This window comes from Callorhinchus milii, unplaced genomic scaffold (genome assembly GCF_018977255.1).
Source record: "Callorhinchus milii isolate IMCB2004 unplaced genomic scaffold, IMCB_Cmil_1.0 Scaffold2, whole genome shotgun sequence".
NCBI lineage: Eukaryota > Metazoa > Chordata > Chondrichthyes > Chimaeriformes > Callorhinchidae > Callorhinchus > Callorhinchus milii.
Genome location: NW_024704743.1, coordinates 121725134 through 121750654, shown reverse-complemented (window position 1 = coordinate 121750654; position 25521 = coordinate 121725134). Strand labels below are relative to the sequence as shown.

Here is a 25521-nt window from a genome sequence, read left to right as displayed (position 1 = left end):
CCATCATTGAGATGTGTCAAAGCGCTTCACACTATATACTGTAAAGTGGATTGACTGTATTTTGTGGGTGAAATGCAGCAGCCAATTGCGCATGGAAGTGTCCCACAAACAATTGTGGATTGAGTGCCATTTTTTAATTAAGATATGGGAATTTCTACAAAAATGCTTGTTACAATCTTGTCTCACCTACGGTTCTAGACGGACTTGCACAAACGTTTTTTGAAGGCATTATTACCCCCGGAAAGCGATCCGCCAATCGCCTAACAACCGGATTCCTACTAGGTAACCAGAGGGTGTGGAGTAAGGAAACTTGCCTTAGGTTTCGCGCCGCCCAGGAATCAAACCCAGGACCTCTTACTTGCGAAGCAAAACTATTGTTGTGTGAATGGTTATATTCCTGAATGGTTATATGCCTACATGTAGGAGGTACGTGTATTTTCTGAGCAATGCCCAATGGGACATTTGGAAGACAGTATATGTGATCAGAATGACAAATGTCCACTCATGTAACCATAAACCCCAAGTTTCTTATTTACAGACCACATACACAAAAAAACATGACACCAAATACATACATATTCAAAAGCATTACCGTACATAGTGAAATGAAAATTTAATTTCCTAATAACTAAAGCAACTTCTTGAAATACAGTCAAACTCGTTTTCAGCAACCACTTAGGGGGACTGTGGCCTTTAGGTAAGGGTAGCTTCTGAGTATGGAGAGTACATTGGTTCATTGACTGGGACAAAACTTTTTTTTAAAACATATAAATTTCCACAGGCCAAGAATGCATATAATAATAATTCTTGCATTTCATATGGCACCTCATCAATTTTTTGAGACGTCTCAAAGCATTTCACAGAATATACTGCACATTGAATTGACTGTATATTTTGTGGGCAAAACACGGCAGCCAATTGCGCACAACAATGTCCCACAAACAGTTGCAGATTCAGTGATCAAATTATTATTACTTTTTCATTTCTGAAGATATTATTAACTCTGGAAAAGAGATTCATCAATCGACTAACAACCGGGTTCCTACTTACTGCTAGTTAAACAGAGGTGTATGGCGTAAGAAAACTTGCCAAAGGTTTCGTCCTGCCCAGGAATCGAACCCAGTACTTCCCTCTTTCGAGGTGAGTGCTCTAACCACTAAGCTAAAAAGGGGCCTACATATAGCCTTCTGCTCGACCCCTAATGCTACCTCACTGGTGAGAAGAGCGCGGGTACACCCAACAGGGTTAAAACATGACTGACCACTGGTTGCTTTGCAAAGGCAGTTGCTGAATAGAGGTGGTTTATTATGGTGGGGGGTAGGAGAGAAAACGTTCGGACTATGGTTGCGTGATTGTTGACAGCAGGTGGTTGCTTTAACAGGTTTGACTGTATACACCCACAAAAACCCAAACCTGGATAAACACTGTAAAATGTACAATTTGCAGCGGTGAACTCCTCACCTGCCCTACCCCCCAAAGAATGCTACGTGGTTTAGAAATGATCCTTTTATCTAGAGAAGATCAGTGCAAGGTAAATAGAGCCTACATTCGCCAAGGACACTTGAAGAACAGCTTTTTAACTAGAAACTATTTTTAAGTTACTTTTTAACCATTGTTCCTAACGATTAACATCTAATTAGCCCTAGCAGAAACAACGTGAGAAAGTCCCAGGTTTAGAAGCGCTACCCAATAGTCATGTTTAAAGTACCAGATAGGTTTCCTTCATGTTCCATAACATGCAACGTTAAAGGCTTATTTTGTTTGGGCGATATACGGTTAGCGGAAGACAAAAAAACAAACTTTAGCTCAGAGTGTGATTTTACATGCGTGAATAATAGACGGGCTGCAATCTTTGACATTTTGTGAACAAAACACAATACAAACCCCCCCACCCCCAGCAAGCGGTAAATCCATAGCTATGAATGCAATACGCAAGCAATGAATGTACTGCTCGTTTGGTATGTGCGTAAAGTGCAACGTTAATAATTACAAGCAGTAAGCTAACAGAATGCTACAGCCGGTATTTATAACACAATTAACTGGCAACCCTCATGGTTGTTAGCGAATTAAACGTGCAGTAGCCAAACATACACTCTTGAATCCTCAAGACTGGACTCTTCCAAATCTGTGCCTAATACTCTCAGGAACTGGGTGCATCCTTACCCACGGGGAGAGAGTGCTCATTTGTGGACAAAGGAATTTTAATGTGTGGAATTCTCAGTTTGGATACTATTAAGCACGATGCTGGATATCTGCAAGTGTCAGATATGCAACCAGCTGACCATATATATATATATATACACACACATACACACAAACACGTACACACACCCCCACAAGCCCTTTACAAAAAACAAAAATAATACTTGTATTTGATACAGCGCCTTATCACGTCTTCAAGACGTCTCAAAGCGCTTCACAGAATATACTGTAAAGTGAATTGACCGTATATTTTGTGGGTGAAAGTGTGACATATATGTATTTTTTTTTAAATTGCAGAATTTTGACAGGGTAAAAATGCACACAATATTTTCTTTTTAAAAAAAACTCATTGCATTTGTCCATAATCCTTCCCAAGATTTATGCTACCAGCCAATTCAATTTATCCTAATAATATTTACAATATTCCCAACTGTGAATGGATATCTTTACGAAGCTTAGAAAGATTAGTTCCAGTCCATAAGCGAGAGAGCTTTAACCGTACTTTATCCGGTCTGAAAAATAAGTTTCATTTCACGAGTTTGCTTTCATTTCGTGCAAACTTCTGCCGAACTTTGATCATGAATTATTCAAATAGTTCAAATCATGGGAGTTATTTTCCATCACTGAAGCCAGTCAGCGATCCAGCTGTCTCAAATTCATGTTCTTTTAAATAATTTTCTTCTTGCTCTTCCTCTTCATACACCTGAAGCAAATCAAACAGCAGGGTTAAAATATTAATATTATTTGTATTTGACACAGCAGCTTATCACACCATTGAGACGTCGCAAAGCCCTTCACAAGATACAGTGCGAAGAGGATTGACTGTATCTTGTTGGTGAAACACGGTCAACAGTTGCGCATAGCAATGTCTCACGAACAGCCATGGAGTGACTGACCAAATTTTTTACTTGGGGGATTTGTTGGCCAGGACACTGGGAGATAAACGTTTCAAATAGTACCATAGGATCTTTCACGTCCACCTGAACTTACAGAGCCAGGACCTCAGTTTTAATGTTTCATCTGAAGGATAACAGCTCTGACAACACAACACCCCTTTGCCCCCACCCCTGGTACTGCATTGGAGTGTCCGCTTAGACTATGTGATTCCAAGTCCCAGCATTGGGGCTTTGATCCACAACACAGTACAAGCCTAGCGGGCTCCAGCCCTCTCCAGGTCCCCGAGAAAGTGATGCGCCAGTCATCTAACAGCCAGGTTCCTACTTATTGCTGGGTAAACCGAGGCGTGTGAAGTAAGGAAAACTTGCCGAAGGTTAGGGTTTGCCCTGCCCGGGAATTGAACCAGAGTCCTCTCGCTTGCGAGGCAAGAGTGCTCTCGCCACTACGCTACAGGACTCCAAAGTTAGGCAAGGCAATTTTTAAAGCTTACCTGATCAATACGGGTTCGTAACAACTCTATTAGGGCTGCGCTACTTCTCCGATTCGACGTGTCGTATTCCCTTATTGAATGAGAATTGCCTATTCCATTCTGGGAACGTAAGGTTCCTGAACAGTTCATATTCGCCATAGATTCCTGGGATAGCATAGTTCCTGTATACTGCTCATTCATCCCTTCTTCATAGCCATATCCATTCTGGAATAAATTCATCATTTCGCCGTTGTTGAAGGGGATTGCTCCACCTTTGATTGCATCGTTTTGGGCGTAAATTGCAGACTTTTGTGTAGATTGAAAGTCGTATTCCCTGCTAGGCATTTGACCTTGCATGAAGATAGGACGGCTTAGGGTTCCCATGTCCTGAAAATGAGCACACGATCATTTTATATATATTTTTTATAATATATTATTATAGGAATTATAGCCTTGAAGACACAATCAAAATCCAAACTATATTCACAGCCAAATATCTTGTTCCCATTTCTAAACAGGACATCAGTTGAGGGTTATTAGATTTAACTCCAAAACGTAACAGAGTTTCGCCCACAAAATGCAGTCATTACACTTTACAGTATATTCTGTGAAGGGCTTTGAGACTCTTGAAGACATGATAAATGCAAGGATTAAGAACCAAAGCTTGGGACCCTAGAGTGTGGGTTGGGAAGGAGCTAAAGCTGCATTATTAATTACAATTATTATTATGATTATTATTAAAAAAGGTCAACTACTCAGCACTTTTCTCTCTTGAACAGAGAAGAGTGAAAAGGGTTTCTCTTGGTAGAGGTATCCACGATTAAAAATAGTCTACAGAATTTGGATTCTGATTTTTTTGACATGTACAAAGTGAGAACAAGGGTTTTTATCTTCAATAAAGAAAATAACTACATTTCATCAAAATGTCCCAAAGCGCTTCACAGAATATATTGTGAAGTGAATCGACTGTATTTTGTGGGCGAAACGCGGCAGCCAATTGAGCACAGCAGTGCCCCACAAATAGTTGTGTGTGTGTGGCTTCATCCCGCACTCAGTCTTACATTTTCAAAATTTTAAAGTTAGGAAAAAGGTTTCTATTGCAAGATACAAGATGAAGGACCTTAGGCCCATCCTTCCAGAAAACCACCCATCCTATTATCAATCTGTCAATTCCCTGCACCCCAATCCCCACCCTTTCCTCTCATAACAAGTTGCTTTTAAAATGAAAAAGATGGCTGAGTTGGCAAGGAGATGATGCATCAGGAAAGCGGCTTAGTGGATGGGAGAACATGCCACAAGTCAATGAAAGTGAAGCTACCTTGTCTTGCTGGCCACCACCTTCTTCATTAGTTACAATGAGGCTTTGATGATATTTGGTGTCCGAATTGCCGTTGGTAATTATTTGATCTTTGTTTTTGAAAAAGCAGGCCAATGCTGCCAGAAGTAAACCTGGTAAGAACAAACAAAAGATTCTTGTTATAACAACAATGACAACTTGCATTTATATAGCACCCCTCATGCAGGGTGGAGTGCCACAGAGCACTCGACAATGGTGGAGCACGATGTCAAGCTGGAGGGTGGGGGGAGATGATGGTAGGCACGGTCTAAGAGGAAGGTCTTCAGGCGCGACCTGAAGATGGGGAAACGAAGGGGCGAACCAGAGGGAGAGAACTCCACACTTTCAGGGCGTAGTGGCTGATAGCGCGGCCATTGACAGTGGAACGGAGGGCACGAAGGACAAGCAGGAGGCCGGAGCCAGTCGAGCAGAGGCAATGGGTAGTGGGTTGGGGAGTAATCAGGTCGGAAAGGCAAGGAGGTGCCAGGGTGTCAAGTGGCATATCTTAAAGAGCTGCAAATTCCAAAGCATCAAATATCCATAGTAATAAGAGTGGACAAAATAACAGATAATAATAATAATAGCACCTTACCAAGTCATTGAGGAGTCTTAAAGCACTTTACAGAATATACTATGAAGTGAATTGACTATACTTTGTGGGTGAAACGCAGAAGCCAATTGCACACATTATTGCCTCACAAACAGTTGTGGATTGAGTGATCAAATTATCATCATTTTGGGGAAGGGATTATTACCCCTAGAAAGCGATTTGCCAATTGACTAACAACCGGATTCCTACTTACTGCTCGATAAACAGAAGCTTGCGGAGTAAGGAAATTTGCCTAAGGTTTCGCCCCCAAATTATAAAAAACCTCAATTTGACCACTTATCTGGGAAAGCACAGAGAGAAAGAGAGAAACAAATCACTGAAACACCTTCAGTTGTACTTACAAAGGAGCAACAAGGCACCAAGCAACAGTGCAAGAATTCCCCATCCACCTAGTCTTGTGGATCTACTTCCAGATCTACCCGCACAGTTTAAACCGTCAGGGCAATCACATATTACAACCTTCACTGTATTTTGTGTGCCTTGATTCTGCTGATCCTGAATAACGACAGGAACTTCGTAATAACCATTTGGGAGATTTATTTTGGGTGCCAGATAGGCATAGGTTGCTGAAAGAGAAAATGATCATTGTTAATAATCTGGAGGTGCAATAATAATAAATAATCCTTGCATTTGATACAGCGCCTTATTATATTCAAGACTGAGATAGATATTTCTTATTGCAAAAGGGATTAAGGGATATGGCAGGGTTATGGTATTAGCTGGAGTTAGATTAGAAGATTAGCCATGATTGAATGGTGGGGCAGGCTCGAAGGGCCGAATGGCCTGCTCCTGCATGTTATGTTGTCGAGATGTCTGATAGCATAATAATAATCCTTATATTTGCACTGTAAAGTGTATTGACTATTGTGTGGGTGAAAAGCGGCAGCCAATTGCACACAGCAGTGTCCCACAAACAGTTGTGGATTGAGTAACCAATTTTTTAAATTTCTTTTTTGAAGGGATTTTTACCCCCGGAAAAGCAATCTGCCAATTGACTACCAACTGGGTTCCTACTTATTGCTAGGTAAACAGAGGTGTGTGGAGTAAGGAAACTTGCCCAACATTTTTCCCTGCCCAGGAATCAAACCCAGGTCCTCTCGTTTGCGAGGCGAGTGCTCTAACCACTAAGCTACAGAACTCTTGCCAATCTGCGCCTAATACTTTCCGGAATTAGATAAGCAGGATGCCTTCATCCTGGGAAAGAGTGTGCATTCCATTCCAGCAATCTATCTCTGGGATTTCCGTGTGTAGGTGGGAGGCAGGGAATTCTCAGTTTGGTTTGGACACTCTTAAGCACAGTGATGGGTTTCCACATGTGTCAGACACCCGGCTGACCAAAAAACAAAATTAACCTTTGCCCAGTTATGGTATGAATGAATCTACTGCATTATAGATGTTTCATCATTTGTAATTTAAAATGCATGTATCCAGTTCCTCTCGCTTACAAGGCGAGTGCTCTAGCCACTATGCTACAGGTTCCACATCAAATCAAGAATGCTCTCCAAAATCAATGCTATTCATTTTTCTTTCTAGATCAACAAACTACAACAGAGTAGCTTCAACTGTCCAAATCTGTAGAAGCAAATATTGGGATAACTAGCTGCGTTCTAACATCTGTGGTCTCGCTTTCATCCACTATGCCCTGAAACTCTGGAACACTCTTCCTCTATCCCTCTTCCTTGCCCCTTCCTTCCCATAGCCCCATCCAGATTTGGATCTGGAATGCATTGCCTGAAAGGGTGGTAGAAGCCGATTTGATAACAACTTGGGGAAGACAAGTTTGCAGGGCTATGGGGAGAGCGCGGGGGAATGGGATCGATTTGGATAGTTCTTTTCAAAGACTTTTCAAAGTCTTCAGCACAGACACTATGGGCTGAATGGCTTCCTTCTGTGCTATATAATTCTATGATTCTGTTTCTTTGATCACATCAGTTCTAGCCAGACTCCACTGGCTCCTTATCACCAAACTGATCAATTTCAAGATCCTCACACTGGTTTTAAAATCCCTTCATGCCCTGGCACCCCCCACTACCTCTTCTGGTGTGAGTGGCACAGTATAAATGCAAGTTGTTGTTAGCTGCACATTAAGCTTACCATCAGTCTTTGTAAACGTCCATTTCTCTTTTATGTCAATATCTGGCAGGAGAAATCTAAATGGTGCAGAATTAGGGGACACATCAAGATCCACAGCTGAAATCTTAACATACTTCTGGTTTCCATTTTGACAAATGTGCCAGTCACCTTCCTCAATAACTGGAATGTGGTCATTGACGTCATTCAAGTTTATGACGACAGTTCCAGTTCCAGTCTTCGAAGGTGTAGCTAGAACAACAACAAAGTTAGAAAAAATTACAATTTTTCATACATAGGAACAGAAGTAGGCCATTCAGCCCCTCGAGCCTTGTTGGAATATCCATCCCGACTCTCACAAAGATCGTCCAGATTATCACAATTTCTCATTCTTGTCAAGGAATTATTTAAAGTCTTTGATAGGTCATGTTGTTGGCAATGGCCTGTTGGGCTGAATCCCTTGTTGCAATGTCCTATGGCCTTCTCAACCCACCTGTTCCCTTCGCTCAGTGGCCTGCTTCATGGGCCCCTGTCTTACCTGCTCCACCATCAGCGGTCAGGCTTTCAGACACTATCTGCCCCCATCCTCTGGAACTCCATCCTGGAGATGACCCCCACTTCTTTTAAGGTCTGCCTCAAGACCATCCTCTTTGGTCTTCTTTCCCTCTCCCCTACCCACCCCTCAGCTCTCACTTCCAGCTTGGGTGCCATGGCGGGACTGTCAAGGACCTTGGGATGTCCTCCCGACTTGGAAGGCACTGTATACAACAACAACAATTTGTATAACACCTTTCACGTCAGGAGGACATTCCAAGGTGCTGGTATAAGTACAAATATAAATTTGTATTGTAAGATCATACAAATGATATGTTGCCTCCTAGCCAATGTACACTTTTCAGTAGATAAGGTTTTCCTGCTCACAAATGAACAAACAAACGTGGCTGAGCTTTACTTACCATTGTCTATAGCCAGCACAGTGACATTATATTTATTGTTCGTCACAAACGAAGATTCTCGATCCATCAAGGCAATGGTGGAGAGTTTGCCCGTGTTCCCATCAATGGCTACCCATTTTGCGGGGTCAGACAATATTTGGTACCTGGTTGGTAACATTAGAGCATGAGAACTACTACTTTCATTTCTTGTAAAACATTTATAATAATAATTGCATTTGATTATAGCACCTTGTCATGTCTTCGAGACATCTCAAAGCGCTTCACAGAATATAAAGTGAATTGACTGTATTTTGTGGGCAAAATGCGGCAGCCAATTGTGTACAGCAATGTCCCACAAACAGTCGTGGATTGAGTGACTCCTTTTTTTTTTTGAAGGGATTATTAATCCCAGAAAGTGATCCGCCAATCGACTAACAATTGGTTCCTACTTACTGCTAAGTAAATAGAGGCTTGTGGAGTAAGGAAAGTTGTCTAAGGTTTCCCCCTGCCTGGTAATTGAACCTTGGTCCTCTCGCATGCAAGGCGAGCACTCTAATCACTATGGTATGGGACTCCACGATAGAAAGTGAGAAAAAGAAAAAGCAGACGTTTTAAAAAATTCACATAAAAAAAAACAGAATTCCTACCTGATGCCAGCGCTGCTCTGAGTGTCAGGATCTTTTGCTGTATAAGATCCTATACTTGATCCAATTGCCACATCTTCTTTGGCCGAAAGGTATTCGACTGCAGGAACAAACTCGGGTCCCTCGTCTACGTTCCCCACATTGACCGTCACTTCCGCACTGTTAAGTTTGACAGGGTCTCCGACCAGGGGCGCTTCATTTGCCACTTCAACCTCCAGCACCCTCACCTTCGCTTCCTCGGCATCCAGTGGCTAAGGTGCGTAAACAGATGGAAACAATTTAGAACAAGGGTACGTACGTACATACATACACTCTTACCCTCAGACCCCCTGAGGAACCAAGCAATCTGACTTCAAATTAAAACCTCCTCCACCCAGACACCAGCTCAAGGTCTTGAGATGGACCTTGAATGAGTCAAGGGCTGAGGCGAAGGGACTGTGGGATGGAGTTCTAAAGGGTGGGGGCAGAGAGGCCAAGCGTGGGACATGGAGCAGGCCGGAGCCCGCTGAGTGGAGGGAGCAGACAGGACTATATGGAGTTAGCAGGACACAGAGGTAAGGAGGAGCAAAGCCATTTTAAGGCTTTCAAGGCGAGGATTTTAAACTCTATCCTCTGGTGAATGGGAAGCCAGTGGAGCCGGGCGTGGGTCAGAGTGATAGGCCATGGTATACTGAGGGGAGGGGATAGCAACCACACAATTACAATGGGGTTGCAGTGGATTCCAACAGCATCTCTTACATCACGTATACTGTAATCAGACACATTTGCAATTAAATGAAACATATCCTTTAAGTAAATCCAATCTCTTTTTGATTGCTGACTTTTGAGATCAAAACTGCTGATCTAAAAGGATATTTTATTTATAGAAGATGGTGTATATTGCACAGCAGACCTGACAGCACACTGATCCAAGGAATAGATGAGTTTTGAACATTTATAATAAATAATAATGCTTGCATTCAGTATAGCGCCTCATCACGTCAGAAGGATGTCTCAAAGTGCTTTACAGGAATTATTGTGAAATGATGTGTGTATTCGTTGGCAAACACGGCAATGTCCATAAAACAGCTATGAAACAAATTACCACATTTTTATTTGGGAGACTGTTGGCCAGGACACCGAGAGAGAGAGAGAGAGCCTTTCGTTCAAGTGTCATGAACAGTAAATAAATGACTAATGAATTTTATTTAAAAAAAATTAATAATTAAATGAATAGTGCCATTTAACAGAGTAATTCCACACAGATTGCCTGCTTACCTTCACCACAGACAAGATTCCTTCATTTGTTTTGGGGTCCGTGACTATTTTGAAATGGTTATTCTCGTTCCCCTTTGTGATGGTGAACACCGCTCTGCTAGCATTTGTGTTTGGCTCGTCTTGGTCTTCGACCGGTATTTTCAGAAGCTCCACATTATTCACGTTTTCTAAGACATCCACAGTGTACTGATAGCAAGAGAAATTTTCACGTTAAAAAAATAAAAACTCGCCTCAAATCAGCCTGGACAGTCAGGGATTTGGACCCGAGCTGGGAGATGGGATTAGGAGGGGTGGAGGGTAGTCGGAGGAGGGTGAACAAAGGCACAGTTGAAGAGGAGGGTCTTGAGATGTGCCTTGAAGCGAGGGAGCGAGTGGAAGGGTCTGTGAGATGGAATTCCAAAGGGTGGTGCAGAGGCGCTGAAGTCCTAACTGATGATAGTGGGGCGGGAAGGTCTTATAAATAATTTATAAAACTTCCTCTCTCCTTTCGATTGGTGCCATGGGATCTTTAAAGCCCACCTGAATAGGCAGACGGGCTCTCGGTTTAATATCTCACTTGAAGGACGGTATCTCCGACAATGCAACTCAACCCCAGCACTGCATTGGCTTGACAGCCTAGACGATGATAATGATGGGGAGAGCTACCAACTGAGCCAGGCTGACATCAGCCCTAAATTCTGAATGATAAAGCCATTAAGTCCATTTCTAAAATCATGGACTCTTACAGCACAGAAGGAGACCATTCAGCCCCATCATGCCTGTGCCAGCTCTTTGAAAGAGCTCCCACTAGTCCCACTCCCCTACTCTTTCGCTATAGCCTTGCAAATTTTCTCGTTTCAAGTAATATATCCAATTCCCTCTTGAAAGCTACTATTGAATCTGTTTCGACCTCCTTTCAGACCATAATTCTCTGGGTAAAAAAAAAATAAAAAATTCTCCTTGTCTCCCCTCTGGTTCTTTTGCCGATCATCTTAAATCTGTGTCCTCTGATTATCGATCCACCCGCAATAGGAAACCTATCTACCCTATCAAAACATTTCAATTTTGAACACCTCTATGAAATCTCCCCTTAATCTTCTCTGCTCCAAGGAGAATAACCTCAGCCTCTCCAGTCAAATAAAAGATTCAATAATTGGTTAAAATCTATCAATTTAGCATTGCATATTACATTTTAAAAAAAGTACCTTCGAGACTGCAAATGTTGGTAGATGATTATTCACATCAGTGACATGCACAATAACATGACCGGTTGAAGCTAGTCCATAGTGCTTTCCGCCCGAGTCTCTAACTTCAACTTTAATGGTGTAGGTGTCCTTGTCCTGAAAATTTTGGAAATACTTGATATTAAAAAGATACACACTTCAAAAAGCCCACTTCTTCTAATACCACGGTGTTACACTTGGAGTTATTTTGGAGTACTGTAGTATCGTGATTAGAGCACTCGCCTCGCAAGTGAGAGGATCCGGGTTCGATACTGTAAAGTGGTGTGACTATTTGTTTTGTGGATGAACGTAGCAACCAATTTGACACGACTCGCATTTTCCCAGTGTGCAGCAAAGGTAACGAAGCATATATTTGCCATTCAAGAGGTTTTTTTTTAAAAAAAATCTTACATTCTCAGGCTCACTTAACAATAACTCACTCCTTAGCGAGATTATGCCACCTCTTCAAATAATTAGTTTCCAAAGAGCTGTAGGCATACAGCAGATAAAAGTGGACTTCATATATAATCTTACAAACTTTCATCCCAACTAAAGCTTCACTATCGTCAAGGAAGGGGGTACAGGCCTGGAAAGGGTGCAGTGCAAATTCACCGGAATGATACTAGGGCATAAAGGGTTAAATTATGAGGACATTTTGCATAAACTTGGATTGTATTCCCTCAAGTTTGGAAGTTGGAGGGGTGTTAAAATTAGAGCTAGGCTATTTAGGAGTGAAATTAGGAGGCAGTTTTTCCACACAAAGGGTAGTGGAAATCTGGAACTCTCTCCCTCAAAAGGCTGCAGATGCTGGAACCATTCCAATTTTCAAGACTGAGGTGGATAGATTTGTTAGACAGGGTATCAAAGGATATGGGGCAAAGGCAGGTAATTGGAGTTGAGGTACAGATCAGCCATGATCTAATAGAATGTCAGAACAGGCTTGAGGGGCTGAATGGCCTCGTCCTGTTCACGTGTAAGAAATGCCGAACCCTAGCAGATAAACCCACTAGGAACTTTCTCAGACAATCCTCAGGCAGCTAAAATGAAGTTTGAAACAAGTGTAGATAAACTCTTCATGCTTGTTTAAACAGATGCAAGAGTACATATTCAGATGATGCAAGGCGGCCAAGGAATTCTGCACAACACGTGAAGTTGTCAGTTACATTAGGTTGTGGTACAATGAAATATAAAGCTAAGAACTACAGTGCAGTAGTAGTTAACAGAGGCAATAGCCACAAACTTAAGTACTGCCACATTATTAGTGATGTCTGAACACTCATTGCTTCTCAATACACAGGACAATTCTGTTACAGCTTTGCTTCTTCTACTGGTGTCTTGTGGAAGCACCAACTGCCCGCTTCCCGTGCCACACTGCAAAACGCGATGGCTGACTTCCAGATGGTCAGATCACCTGTGTAGATGGACACCTCGCACAGAAAGTGCCACTACCTGCAGCTTAGACTCCAGCACTTACCCCAACGTACACTCTGGGGGCCCCAAGCCTTGGCTCTTGCCAACCTGCGCCCAATACTTTCCAGAATTGGGTAAGCAGGATGCCTCCATCCAGGAAGAGAGAGCGCATTCCATTCCAACAATCTATCTCTGGGATTTCCACGTGTAGGTGGGAGGTATGGAATTCTCAGCTTGGTTATTCTTAGGCATGGTGATGGGTTTCTGCATGTGTCAAGACACCTGGCTGACCCCAAAAATATACCTGCACCTTACTCATGCCCAACTAAAATGGAGTTTCCCTGCAAGTTATAGGTTATTAAGAAACAAAACACGCGTGATCTTACCGATCGACGTAGAATATTTCTTTTAGTAGTGAGTACACCAGTTGATGCGTCAACAGCAAATAAATTAGATACTGCTCCTGGCCCCAGTATCTTGTAACGTAGCAGAGTAGCCTGAGTGTTTGCCTCATCTTTATCGGTAGCTGTAAGGTTCGCCACCCATGTTCCTAAAATAATATAAAACATTTTTGTCTTGTAAAATGAAGCAATGTTAATTTTGTAATACAATGTTGAGCAAAACACAGTTTTACTGAAGAGTCAAAATGTATCCCTGAAGAATGGCTGGGGAATTGAACAGCCCTTACAACCACCTCCCTAATAATAATAGTTGCATTTGATATAGCGCTTTTCACATCTTCCAGACATCTCAAAGTGCTTCACAGAATATGCTGTAAAGTGAATTGACTGTAGATTTGTGGGCGAAACTCCCTACGTCAGTTTCAGTACAATGATTGGGCTACAGGCACCTCCCTCCAGCTCACCAAGGTGCTCCGTGCTCTGGGACACTACCCTGCACGAGGGGCGCTACACAAGTGTAAGTTGCGGTAGATATGAAATACATGTGGCCTAGTGAAATGGACCTCTCACTACTCATTGACACTCTGGCTCCCTCTGAAGTATAACAGTCATTCCAAGATTTGATTTATAGATATTTTGAGAGAAAATGGTTACTTACCAGGTGCTGAGAGTTCTGGTACATAGGCTTGTAACTCTTTTTGGGTAAACTCAGGTTTGTTATCATTTTCATCAATCACTTTCACAGTGATATCCAGAGGCATTTCTGGAGTAAATCCTTCCAATGTCCTTGCGTTGCCAATCATCTGAAGAATTGAAAAGGGAAAGTTTTTTTTAAACTCTTACCCAGATCTAGAAGGATCACATTCCGCCTTCACAGACATGACAGAGATCCACCCTCAATGGAAAGCTCATAAAGGTATCGAAGTACTCCCTTATCTCTCCTATCTCCTGGCCACCTCTCCACACCACCAACACCTTCAATTTCGACGAGCCTAATGTCAGGAACTTTGACATTCTATTTTGCACCCGCGCATTCTGCCTTCAAGTCTTGCTTCAAATCCTACCTCTTTGAAGGCACCTATGGCCACCTCCACCTTCCCCTCCGTTGCTTAGTCCCCAAATCCTTCCCTGTGAAGTATTCCATGACATTACCCTACGCAAAGGATGCTATATAAATCCCAGTCATATGTTGCCTCTTCCTTTGTGCCTCTATAATTGTATTAGTGGGTGGGTCTCACTTTTTTAAAAAAATATGGCGGAGAAGGTTAACTGGTTTGTGGGTAAGCAGTACACTTACTATAGTTGATACAAAAGCATATCTTTATTGTAATAATGGAACGTCACATTGGTACGTGCTCCTAACGTGAAAGGTGCTATATAAATGTAATTTTCCATTGTATCTTAATCTTAAAACCATTCTCTGGAGAAAGAAACCTTGGTTTACATATCAAAACAAGGATACCAGGAGCACTTACTTTGAATATGGGATATGTCTCACGATCCACAGCTCTTGTGATTGATATACCACCAGTATCGGGATCTATAATGAACAAACCAGTCGGGTTAAGGTCGACACCTTCGCCACTTAGAAAGTACTTTAACGTATATCCCAGTTCTTTGTCTGATCTTATCTGGGGGGGAAAAAAGAAAAAGTTTTGTAGCAAATCAACTTTCCAAATCTTCAGAACTTTATTAACCTGAGAAGTCTGCAGCAGAGAATTATATACAAATCCATAATAAGTGCATATGATATAGCGCTTTATCACGTCATTGATACATCTCAAAGGCACTTCACAAAATATAATGTCAAGTGAATTGACTGGATATTTTGTGGGCGAAACCTGGCAGCCAATTGTGCACAGCAGCGTCCCACAAACAGACGTGGATTAAGTGGCCACATTTTGTTTTTGTTACATAATCAATATGAAACGTGCAAACTTACAGTTTGAAGAAATTTAGGATAAGGTCCAATATCATTTTCGGTGACTGTGAAAGGGAGTGGACTCCATCTTCTTTTCTGGCGCCTCAGTGTGGCCTCTCGTCGAGATCGAATGGGAAAATCTGATCCTGAATCGACACTTTCCTATGTTTAAAATATGGAACACATAGTTATGTGCCTCTGTTATGTGCAGTAACTATAATAACAAATAATGATAAACCTTGCATTTGATACTGCGCCCAAACAAGTCATTTAGAGGTTTCAAAGTGCTTCACAGAATACATTGTAAAGTACTTTGAATATATTTATAATAATAAAGAATATATTGTAAAGACTATTTTGTGGGTGAAACACAGCAGCCGATTGCACACAGCAGTGTCCCACAAACAGCCTTGGATTGGGGGACCAAATTTATTTATTTGGATATTATTTATTGTTATCTACGGAAAGCGATCTGCCAATCGACTGACAACTGTGATCCTTCTTACTGCTCGGTAAACAAAGGCCTGTTGAGTAAGGAAACTTGCCTAAGGTTTCGCCCTGTCCAGGAATTGAACCCGGGAATTGCGAGGTGAGCACGGTAACCACTTGGCTACGAGATGCCAAATCCTACCTCTTTAAACTAAGAGAACAACAAGCATCTCAAGAGATAATAAAGCACACGATTTAAAACGTTGTTAAACAGTAAATGACATAAATCTGCAAGTAGTCAATTAGTATCTGAAAGTGCCAGACATGACCCTTTAGCAGGATGGGTTGTGAGTTAGGCTCATGCCAGACATTATCCTATATCTTAACTAATGATTGACCAGTCAATGTTCAACAAGATCTTGAGCAATTAAGTTGACGGTTTAAGGAGTGGTGAATGGATTTAAACCTCCTTGTAAGTAAATACAAGGCGAAACACATTGGAAAAAAAGAAACAGCTAATTGGACAAGGAAAGAAAGCCCAGAGGGGGAGAAGGAATGACTGAGAGATTGTGTACGGTTGTTCATCATTCACTGAAAGGTTTTCGGTCAATGTGAAGCTACTAGTAAGGAAACACATTCAGGCTGCATCTCAAAGGCATCAGGTACAAATTTAAAATTAACTCATGGTTCACTGGCGAAGCCACATAAGATATGCTTAGGGTGCCATACGATCTAAAGAACACTGATGAAATTCAAGGATTCCCAGAACAACAACAAACACGACAAATTCCATTTGTATTGCACCTTTCATGTCTAAGTGTGGGGAGAAAGGCTGAAGGCCCAACTGTCGATGGTGGGGTGGGGAGTGTGGAGCAGGCCAGAGGCTCCTGAGCGGAGGGAGCAGATAGGCCTCTATGGGTTAGTAAGTTACACGGCCGTGGAGTGCTTTGAAGGCGAGGACAAGGATTTTGAACCGATCCTCTAGGAGATGGGGAGTCAGTGGAGCTGGGCGAGGATGGGGGCAATAGGAAGCTTAGTGCAGAAGAGGACATGAGCTCCAGAGTTCTGAATAATCTGCACCTTGTAGATGGAAGAGTTGGGAAGACTGGCAGGTAGGGTGTTAGTGAACGAGGGTGATTCTGAGATTTAAAAGCTCTAAGTTGGGAGAAAATGCTGGTAGAAATGAATAAATTCACTCACCTCATAATTCTGATACTTTGCAACGTGATCGGAAGAAGCTTTTCCAAAATTTGTCAAAACCTGGAAAGAAAGATTTTTTTTCAAATAAAAGACCACCACAAATTAAATTCATGATACTTCCAACTGTCCCAGCTTAATACATCTGCGTGTGGAGCTCTGTATTGTAATGGTTAGCACACTCGCCTCGCAAGCAAGAGGACCTGGGTTCGATTCCCAGACAGGAGGAAACTGTAGGTAAGTTTCCTTACTCCACACGCCTCCGTTTACCTAGCAGTAAGTAGGAATCCGGTTGTTAAAGTCGATTGTCGGATCACTTTCCTGGGGTAATAAATCCCTCAAAATAAAAATAATAATTTGGTCACAGCAATGTCTCACAACAGGTCACACGACTGTTTGTGAGACATTGCTGTGTGTAATTAGCCGCTCCGTTTACAGTTAAATGCAAGGATTAATATTATAATTATTTGTATTGTCTAAAACCTGTATTTTTTTGGAGTTGTTGAGTGCTTAAGAAATAGTTTGTCAAATCTATGCATCTCTCATCCGCAAGTCTCAACCCCACACACCTTGATACCATCCTAATTTTATTCCCTGGTTTGTACACATTTAGTTTGTCTCAGTCGGAACTGTGTTGGCGACATTACATCTTGGAATTCTAATGTGGAGAGATGGTGGAGAATTTGGTGACAGGGAAAATCTATACAATTTTTTTTAAAAAGTGAAATAGATGATGGATTGCTTTCCAGGCTAATAAGCTCCATGACTGACTGACACTGCTGTGCGCAATTTGGCTGCTGTGTTTCACCCACAAAACATATAGTCAATTTCTATATCACTTTATAGGATATTCTGTGAAGCGCTTTGAAACGTCTCGAAGACGTGATATGGCGCTATATCAAATGCAAAGATTATTATAATAATAAGCTATAGCATCTTTCACATCAGGAAGACTTCACAGGATATAAGGTAAAGTGCTGCAATTGTATGTTTTGTGGGCGAACACGGCAGCAAGTTTGCACGCAGCAGTGAACAAGCAATTTTATTCAGCTTGCAATTATCTAAACCTGAATTAAAAGGGAAAAAGCTCAGTACAACAACAACTTGGATTTATATAGCCCCCTCCACGAGGAGGAGGCCAGACCTGGAGGAACGAAGGCAACAGGCACTGTTTTGAGGAGAGAGGTCAGAGAGTTCGGGGGATGCAGAGGAGTGGAGGGACTTGAATATGAGGGTGAGGATTTTGAAGTCGATCCTCTCTGGGAGCCGGTGCAGTCTGGCCAGGACTGGGGGGATCGGGGAGCGGAGTTTCGTACGGGTGAGAATGCGGACGGCAGAGTTCTGAATGAGTTGGATTTTATGGATGGTAGTGGAGGGGAGACCGGCGAGGAGGGTATTAGAGTAGTACAGCCAAGAGGTGACAAAGGCATGGACCAGGGTTTCAGCAGCTTTTGGGGAGAGGTATTGGCGGAGACGGGCGATGCGTCGGAGGTGGCAGAAGTCAGTGCTGGTGAGGGACCGGATGTGGGGGAGGAAGGATAATTGAGGGTCGAACCTGATGCCTAGGTTGCATACAGGTTCGGAGAGTTTTAGGTGGAGGTCGGATAGGTGGAGGAGGTGAGAACCATTAAATTTTAGACGTTGACGAGAGCTGAAGAGTATGGCTTCCATCTTGTCAACGTTCAGCTGAAGGAAGTTTGCGCTCATCCAGCCCCTGAGATCTGACAGGTAGCTGACAGAACATCAGGTCACAGATAGAGAGGATGTCGTTTGTGACTTTCACAAGTGCAGTCTCTGTACTGTGGGCAGAAACCGGACTGGAGGGGTTCGAAGACGGAGTGGGAGGAGAGGTGTGCGCGAAGTTGGTTGGCTACAGCCCGTTCCAGAGCTCTTGAGAGGAAGGGCAGGTTAGAAATAGGGCGGTAATGGCTCAGGTTTGAGGGATCTAGGGAGGGTTTTTTCAGGAGGGGGCTGATGACAGCAGTTTTGAAGGAGGCAGGGACTGATCCAGGGGAGAGGGACTGGTTGATAATGTCAGCCAGTAGTGGGCATAGGAGGGGGAGCTGGGTGACCAGTAAGTTGGTGGGGAGGGGGTCGAAGCAGCAGGTAGTGGGTTTCATGGAGGTAATGGTGGGTGAGAGGGAGGAGGGAGAGATGGGGAGGAAAGAATGCGGAATGGGGGTAGTGGTAGGAGCGGATGATGAGGATTGAACCTGATGCCTACGTTGCACACGGGTTCAGAGAGTTCAGAGAGGACAGGTCGGTTAAGTTGAGGAAGTCGGAACTGTGGGATAGAAGATGTCGGCGGGAGCCACAGAGCATGGCTTCCATCTTGTGGACTTTTAACTGCAGGAAATTTGTGCTCATCCAGCTCCTGATGTCCGACAGACAAGCTGACAGAGCATCGGGGGACTGGGGGGTCGCAACTGGAGTTGGAAAAGTAGAGTTGAGTATCATCCGCATATATGTAGAAGTTAACCCTATGTCTGCGCATGACAGTAATGTTAACTACTGCCAATACAAAAGCGTTAATAATAATAAAATAATTCTTGCATTTGGTATAATGCCTTTCACATCAGGAGGATGTCCCAAAATGCTTCACAGGATTTACTGTGAAGTGGAGTGACGGCATACGTGTTCATTTAATGACTTTGTATTCATGTTTATATAAAACAAGAACAACTTGGATTCATATAGCGCCCTCCACGACGGACGGCGTCTCAGAGTGCTTCACAGTAATGGATCCCGGGACCGAGCGAAGGGGAGGGGGAGGAAGGTGACCAAAGGCGCGGTCGTAAAGAAAGGTCTTCAGCAGAGACCTGAAAATAGGAAGAAAGGGGACGAGGCGAAGGGAGTGAGGAAGGGAGTTCCAGAGCCTCGGGGCGTAGTGGCTGAAGGCACGGCCGCCGAGGGTGGAGCAGAGGACTCGGGGGATGAGGAGGAGGCCAGACCCAGAGGAACAAAGGCAACGGGTACTGTTTTGAGGAGAGAGAAGGTCAGAGAGGTCGGGGGGGGGGGGGTTCAGAGGAGTGGAGGGATTTGAATACAAAGGTGAGGGTCTTGCACTTAAATAGCAGGGATCGAACCTAATGCCTATGTTGCGCACGGGTTCAGAGAGTTTTAAAGACAGGACATATTTTAAGGACATATACAAGAAAACAACCTAATTTTTTTAGAAATTATAAATCATTCACAAATTAACAGTGTGGTAAAAAAGCAATTTACATGTTTTATTGAGTAACAAGCCCCAACCGCGTTGTGCAACACTGTACTTTGAAAAACAACAGTTCTGTATTATTATAGCAGACCTCAATTGTATGTTTTAAACGACAGGAACAAACCCCAAACCACCAACATAAAGGCTACTAAGCATATTTCAGGAAATTACATCTCCATTTCTACATGAACTTATTATTAATAACAATAATAATCTTTGCATTTGATGTGGTACGTTATTAGGTTGTCAAGACAACTCAAAGCACTTCACAGGACTTTTACTGTACAGTGTAGTGACTATTTGTAGGCTAATGTGGTAACCGATTTGCACAACAACTTGCATTTATACAGTGACCCTCACTAAGGGTAGCGCCTCAGAAAGCTTGACAGTGACGTAGCAGGGATTTGCCTGCGTTTGGGGTAAGGTACTGTCAGAGGCAGGTATTGTGGTGGAAGTGGAGGAACACATCAGGGACTGGATGTGGGGTAGGAAGGACAGTTGGGGGTTGAACCTGACGCAAATAGCCATGAAGTGAATGACCAAAAAGAATGACCAAAAAAAAATAACATTTGAATAGTGCCTTTCACATCAGGAGGACGTCCCAAGGCACCAGACCAACATATAATGGCGGCAGGGGGGTGTAAAATAATAATAAGAATCCTTGCATTTGATATAGCGCTTTTCACGTCGGGAGGACGTCCCAAAGCGCTTCACAGAACACACTGTAAAGTGAATTGATTGTATATTTGTGGGCAAACGCGGCAGTCAATTGCGCACAGCAATGTCCTACAAACAGTCATGGATTGAAAATGACCAATTTATTATTGTTTTTGGTTTTGGAGGAATTATTATTGGATGTGTGGAGTAAGAAAACTTGCCCAAGGTTTCGCCCTCTGCCTGGAATTGAACAAAGGTCTCTCGCTTGCAAAGGGAGGTGCTCTAACCACTGAGCTACAGGACTCCAAAGCTCGAAGATCAATTGATCCTGCAAGCCTTTATAACGATTAAAAAAAAATTGCGTAGTAACTTTCAAACTAGGACTAAAAATATTTTATCTCTTTTCTTTTTCAAGCTAGAAGTTTTAATTTAGGGCACAATTAGGCTGGATATTTTTGGTGCGGGACAGAAGGCAATTAGTTTGGTTTTAAATAACCGACCTATGATTCTATCTCTCTTTATTGATAGGCACGCACGTCGAGAGTGGACTTGCATATGATTAAGTCCCCTTGACTTTCTCACTCGTCTACAAGTCCCTTCCTGCCCGGCACCTCCCTACCTTTCTAACCTGTTTATTCCGAAACCCGCAACCCGCTGCCTCCGCTCGACTGTCTCTGTCCTGCTGCTTGTCCCTCGTCTCCTCCATCATTGGTGGGCACATTTTCAGCCACTACACCCCAAAGAACTCTCTCTCTCCCACCCCACCCCAGTCCCCCTGCCTTGCCCTCTTTTAGATCAGGACTGACGACCGTCCTCTTTGACTGTGCTCACTGTCACCTTCTCCACCTTGGCTCGGCATCAGGCTCCGTTGCCGTTAAGTGCTGCCCGAGGACGTGAAGCCAAAGAGTTCAATTTGGGTGATAAAATAAACTCCGGTACCATTTGAAAATAACACGCTGGGTTATAATAATAATCCTTACATTTGATATCGCATCTTATCACGTCGCGGAGACATCTCAAGCGCTTCACAGGATGTACTGTAAAATGTTTTTCCACTGACCGTTCATTTTATGGGCAACAGGCAGTTGCACCCACAGCAATATCCACAAACATGGTCAAAAACAATGGAAGAGAAAATAAAAATAAATAATGCTCTTACCAGAAGCAGAGTACTCAGGAGAACCGCTCCTCTAAGCAGCTGAAGAAGAGCCATGTCTTACAAGTCTGTGTACTTTGTGGCAGTCTGGAACTCGTCAATGTCCTTGTTGGTTTTCTTTTATATATATAGAGAGCGAGAGAGAGAGAGAGAAAGAGAGAGAGAGATAAGAAGCTTGAGATGATTGAGTTTCAAAGCCACCTATACTTTCTCCAGGTCTTCGTTTCTCCAACAGAGGCGAGTGACGAAGGGAATAATAAAAGAAACACAAATAAAGCCTTGCTCTGAGCTTGCAACTTTAGTGTCTGGCTTCTGCCCTTCGGAAAACGTTTTGTCCCATTTATTCCTTGTATTTTTTTGCAATATATGCATCGGACAGAGCTGCACCCACCTTATTCTCGTCGCCGACAGCGCAAAATGCTACCGTTTGGGCTCTGACACATCCTTTAAGAAAGCGGCTCCTCCCTTAGTTAACATGTCTTACGTGGGTCGGTAGGTGTGTCGGTGGGAGAGTATGAATGACATTGCACACCTTATCTGGGCGTTTCTCCTGTTGCAATCAGGTGGGTCTGTCCTGCCCTCTCTCTTACATGTGTGTGCAACTCTGAACATTGTGTTCGCTCATATCACTCACTCACCATTAGGGCCCACCTGTGCAGTGTTAGTCACTTGACACCCCTCCACTCTCTCTCTCTCTCTCTGTCTGAATTTCATTGCATTCATTCCCCTGAGGCTAATTTGGCGGCCTCCTCGTAAAGCAACAGAGAGAGAGAGAGAGAGACTTGCAAAGGTAAAGCTGGTTTAAAAAAAAACAGTGCAAAACTGTGTGCAACCACAACAAAAACAAACAAAACAGTTGCTGTGTGTAACACGGCTCTTGTCCACACACCTGGGCAGGTAAATTCATATGTTCTCTTAATGCAAACGCGCGACAGAGCAGGAAAAAAAGAGGGGGGATTTTCCAGGAGAATTGAGACTCTGGCTTTGTTGTTGCTGTTGCTGTTGTTGGGGAGGGAAATGAATGCTAAACTGCGGGTGGGTGGGGGGGGAAAGTAATGCATTGGCTTTAATTCATGTCAAGTTTCTGCTAGGTTTTTCCCCTCTAACCCTGGTGACTTGTAAAGCTGCCAAAGCAATGCATTTCACGGGGAAAGGCAGCGTTTCCAAGCTGAACTGTCTCGCATGTTACTGTCACGCATCATTATTTTATTTGGAGGAATTAATTCATTTGAAGGAATTAATTGCCACCTCCCTTTCCTCCTTCAAGGCCGGTCTCAAGACCTTTCTCTTCGACCGAGCCTTCAGCTCCCCTCTCGACTCTCTACCCGCTCCTCGCTCCCTACCCTTCCCTCCCCTCACCCTGACCATTTGCCCCCAATGCTCGGGTCCCGACCCAACTGTCCAGCACCTTGGGACGTCCTCCCGACGTGAAAGGCGCTCTACAAATGCAATCGTGTTGTTCTACAGAATTTTGGTGGCTTTATAGACAAACCTGCTTACAATCCAATATCAAATGTGGTGTTAACGCTACATGTTTTTATCATTTCCTTTTACGTGACCTTCCCCCACTCCCCCCCCCCCCCCCTACTTTTGACATTTGAATTTTAGTTGTAATTTTTAAGTTACTTTCAGGCAAAATTCTACACCAGTGCATCAGTGGAATGTTCTTATTTTTCTGTGAATGTGAAGGAGCATTCAGCAATAGGGATTCATATTTACGCCATTGAATTTATTTGCCAACAACAGCAAAGTGCATTTATATAGTGCCTTTCACCTTCTGAGGATGTCGCGAGTTACTGAACAGTCAATGGTTTGCATCTGAGCTGCGGGCTGGAGTCAAGAGGGGTGGAGGGCAGTGGTGAGAAGATGACGGAAGTGCAACATCTTTTTTTGTAGCTTTTACATCAAATTTGATAGCTATTTGTTGTAGCTACCAAATTAAGACATGGCTCTAGATTTTTTTAAATTACTTTCTTTCAATGTAAAGGATTGGACTAAAATAATTGCAGGGGAAGGCTGTCTTTTACGGTATTACAAAGTGATTTATTTTGCAGCGCACAGTAGTTCTGACACGCAAAGTGTGGACTTTTGTCAGAAAGTATTGCATGTTTTGTCTCGTTTCTCTTCACCCAAGGCGTTGCTCAAAGAAATTTGTAAGTTACAGTATTTTCAATTTTACACATACAGTACCTATCGTTTTTAAGAAGGTAAATGTATGTAATATTTTTTTTCCTGTTTTATTTGGAGAGAAGTGACACTGCTTTTTTTAAAAAAATGTTGTGTTTGTTGATGTTGCTTTTTTACGGGTAAGATATTAAGAACTGAGATCCGGTCTACTTGTTTAAACAAAGAGTTTGACTCTAATTATGCAGAACAGAGCATTCTCACAATATCCTTTTAAATGTTTGTGTCTTATCCAAAATTCAACAAAATCGCAGATGAGTCAGTCATTCATCATCTTGTTGTTTATGCGACATTGCTGACAAAGATTACTTTCCATATGTGCCTTTTACGCAAAGGTCTGTCGCATTTTTAAAGTATTTTATTCTGTGAAAGATATTATAATAAATAATAACAATCCTTGCATTGGATATAGGGCCTTATCACGTTGTTGAGACATTTCAAAGCGTTTCACAGAATATACTGTAAAGTGAATTGACTAGAAGTTGTGAAAAGCGCTATATCAAATGTAAGTATTATTATATTTTGCGGGCAAAGTGCGGCAGCCAATTGTGCACAGCAGTGTCCCACAAACAGTCGTGGATTGAAGTGAACAATTTTTTTTTTTTATTTCATTTTTTGGAAGGAATTACCCACCAATCGACTAACAACCGGGTTCCTACTTACTGCTAAGTAAACAGAAGTGTGTGGAGAAAGGAAACTTGCCCAACATTTCGTCTTGCCAGATATCAAACTCATGTCTTTCGCTTGCCTTTATTACCATTAGAAAGATGCTACATCAAGTGCAGTTTATAATTATTATTTTATAAATCAGGTGTAATGTAAAATAGAAAAACAGTTCAAATGCTCCTTACACAAACAAAAGTACTGAGCTTAACAGAATCACTTCATTGCTATTAATATTAATTAATTTCATATGATATGAGAGATTCAAATTGGACATCAACATGTTTTAGTATGAACTAGTTTTATGGTCATCATAATTAATGTGTTTGAATCCTTTTCGGATTACATTTCACCGTATATCCTGTGAATATATCCAGCGCCTTAGGACGTCCTCCTGACGTGAAAGGAATAATACCAAATGTAAATGTTTTCATAAATGAAATAAATAAATAAATAAATAAATGACACATATCCTGTCAACAAGTCATCCACTGATATCTTTCGATATTATTCAAATCTTTTTTCTAACTAATTATTGCAAAAATACTTGCACGAATGTAGATTTCAACCTTATCAGGAATTACTGTGGTTACAAGTGCGCACTGTACATTAGCTGTTAAAGAAAATTGTTCCAAGGTAAATACCTTAGCATATCAGAACTTGT

At 42.5% G+C, this 25521-nt stretch overlaps 1 protein-coding gene across 1 annotated transcript; it reads right to left on the bottom strand.

The window, feature by feature from the left end:
* Positions 1-1831: 1831 nt before the first annotated feature.
* On the bottom strand, positions 1832-22455 carry LOC103179651 (desmocollin-3). Its single transcript, XM_007895028.2, has 16 exons — positions 22402-22455; positions 22014-22127; positions 16984-17043; positions 15376-15516; positions 14909-15064; positions 14092-14236; positions 13419-13582; positions 11605-11739; positions 10421-10606; positions 9167-9414; positions 8541-8683; positions 7609-7836; positions 5856-6080; positions 4887-5017; positions 3590-3955; positions 1832-2905 (listed from the first exon to the last, which is right to left on the bottom strand). Exons 2-16 carry the CDS (start codon positions 22065-22067, stop codon positions 2813-2815), a joined length of 2475 nt encoding a protein of 824 aa, XP_007893219.1. The 5' UTR covers positions 22068-22127; positions 22402-22455; the 3' UTR covers positions 1832-2812.
* Positions 22456-25521: the final 3066 nt, after the last annotated feature.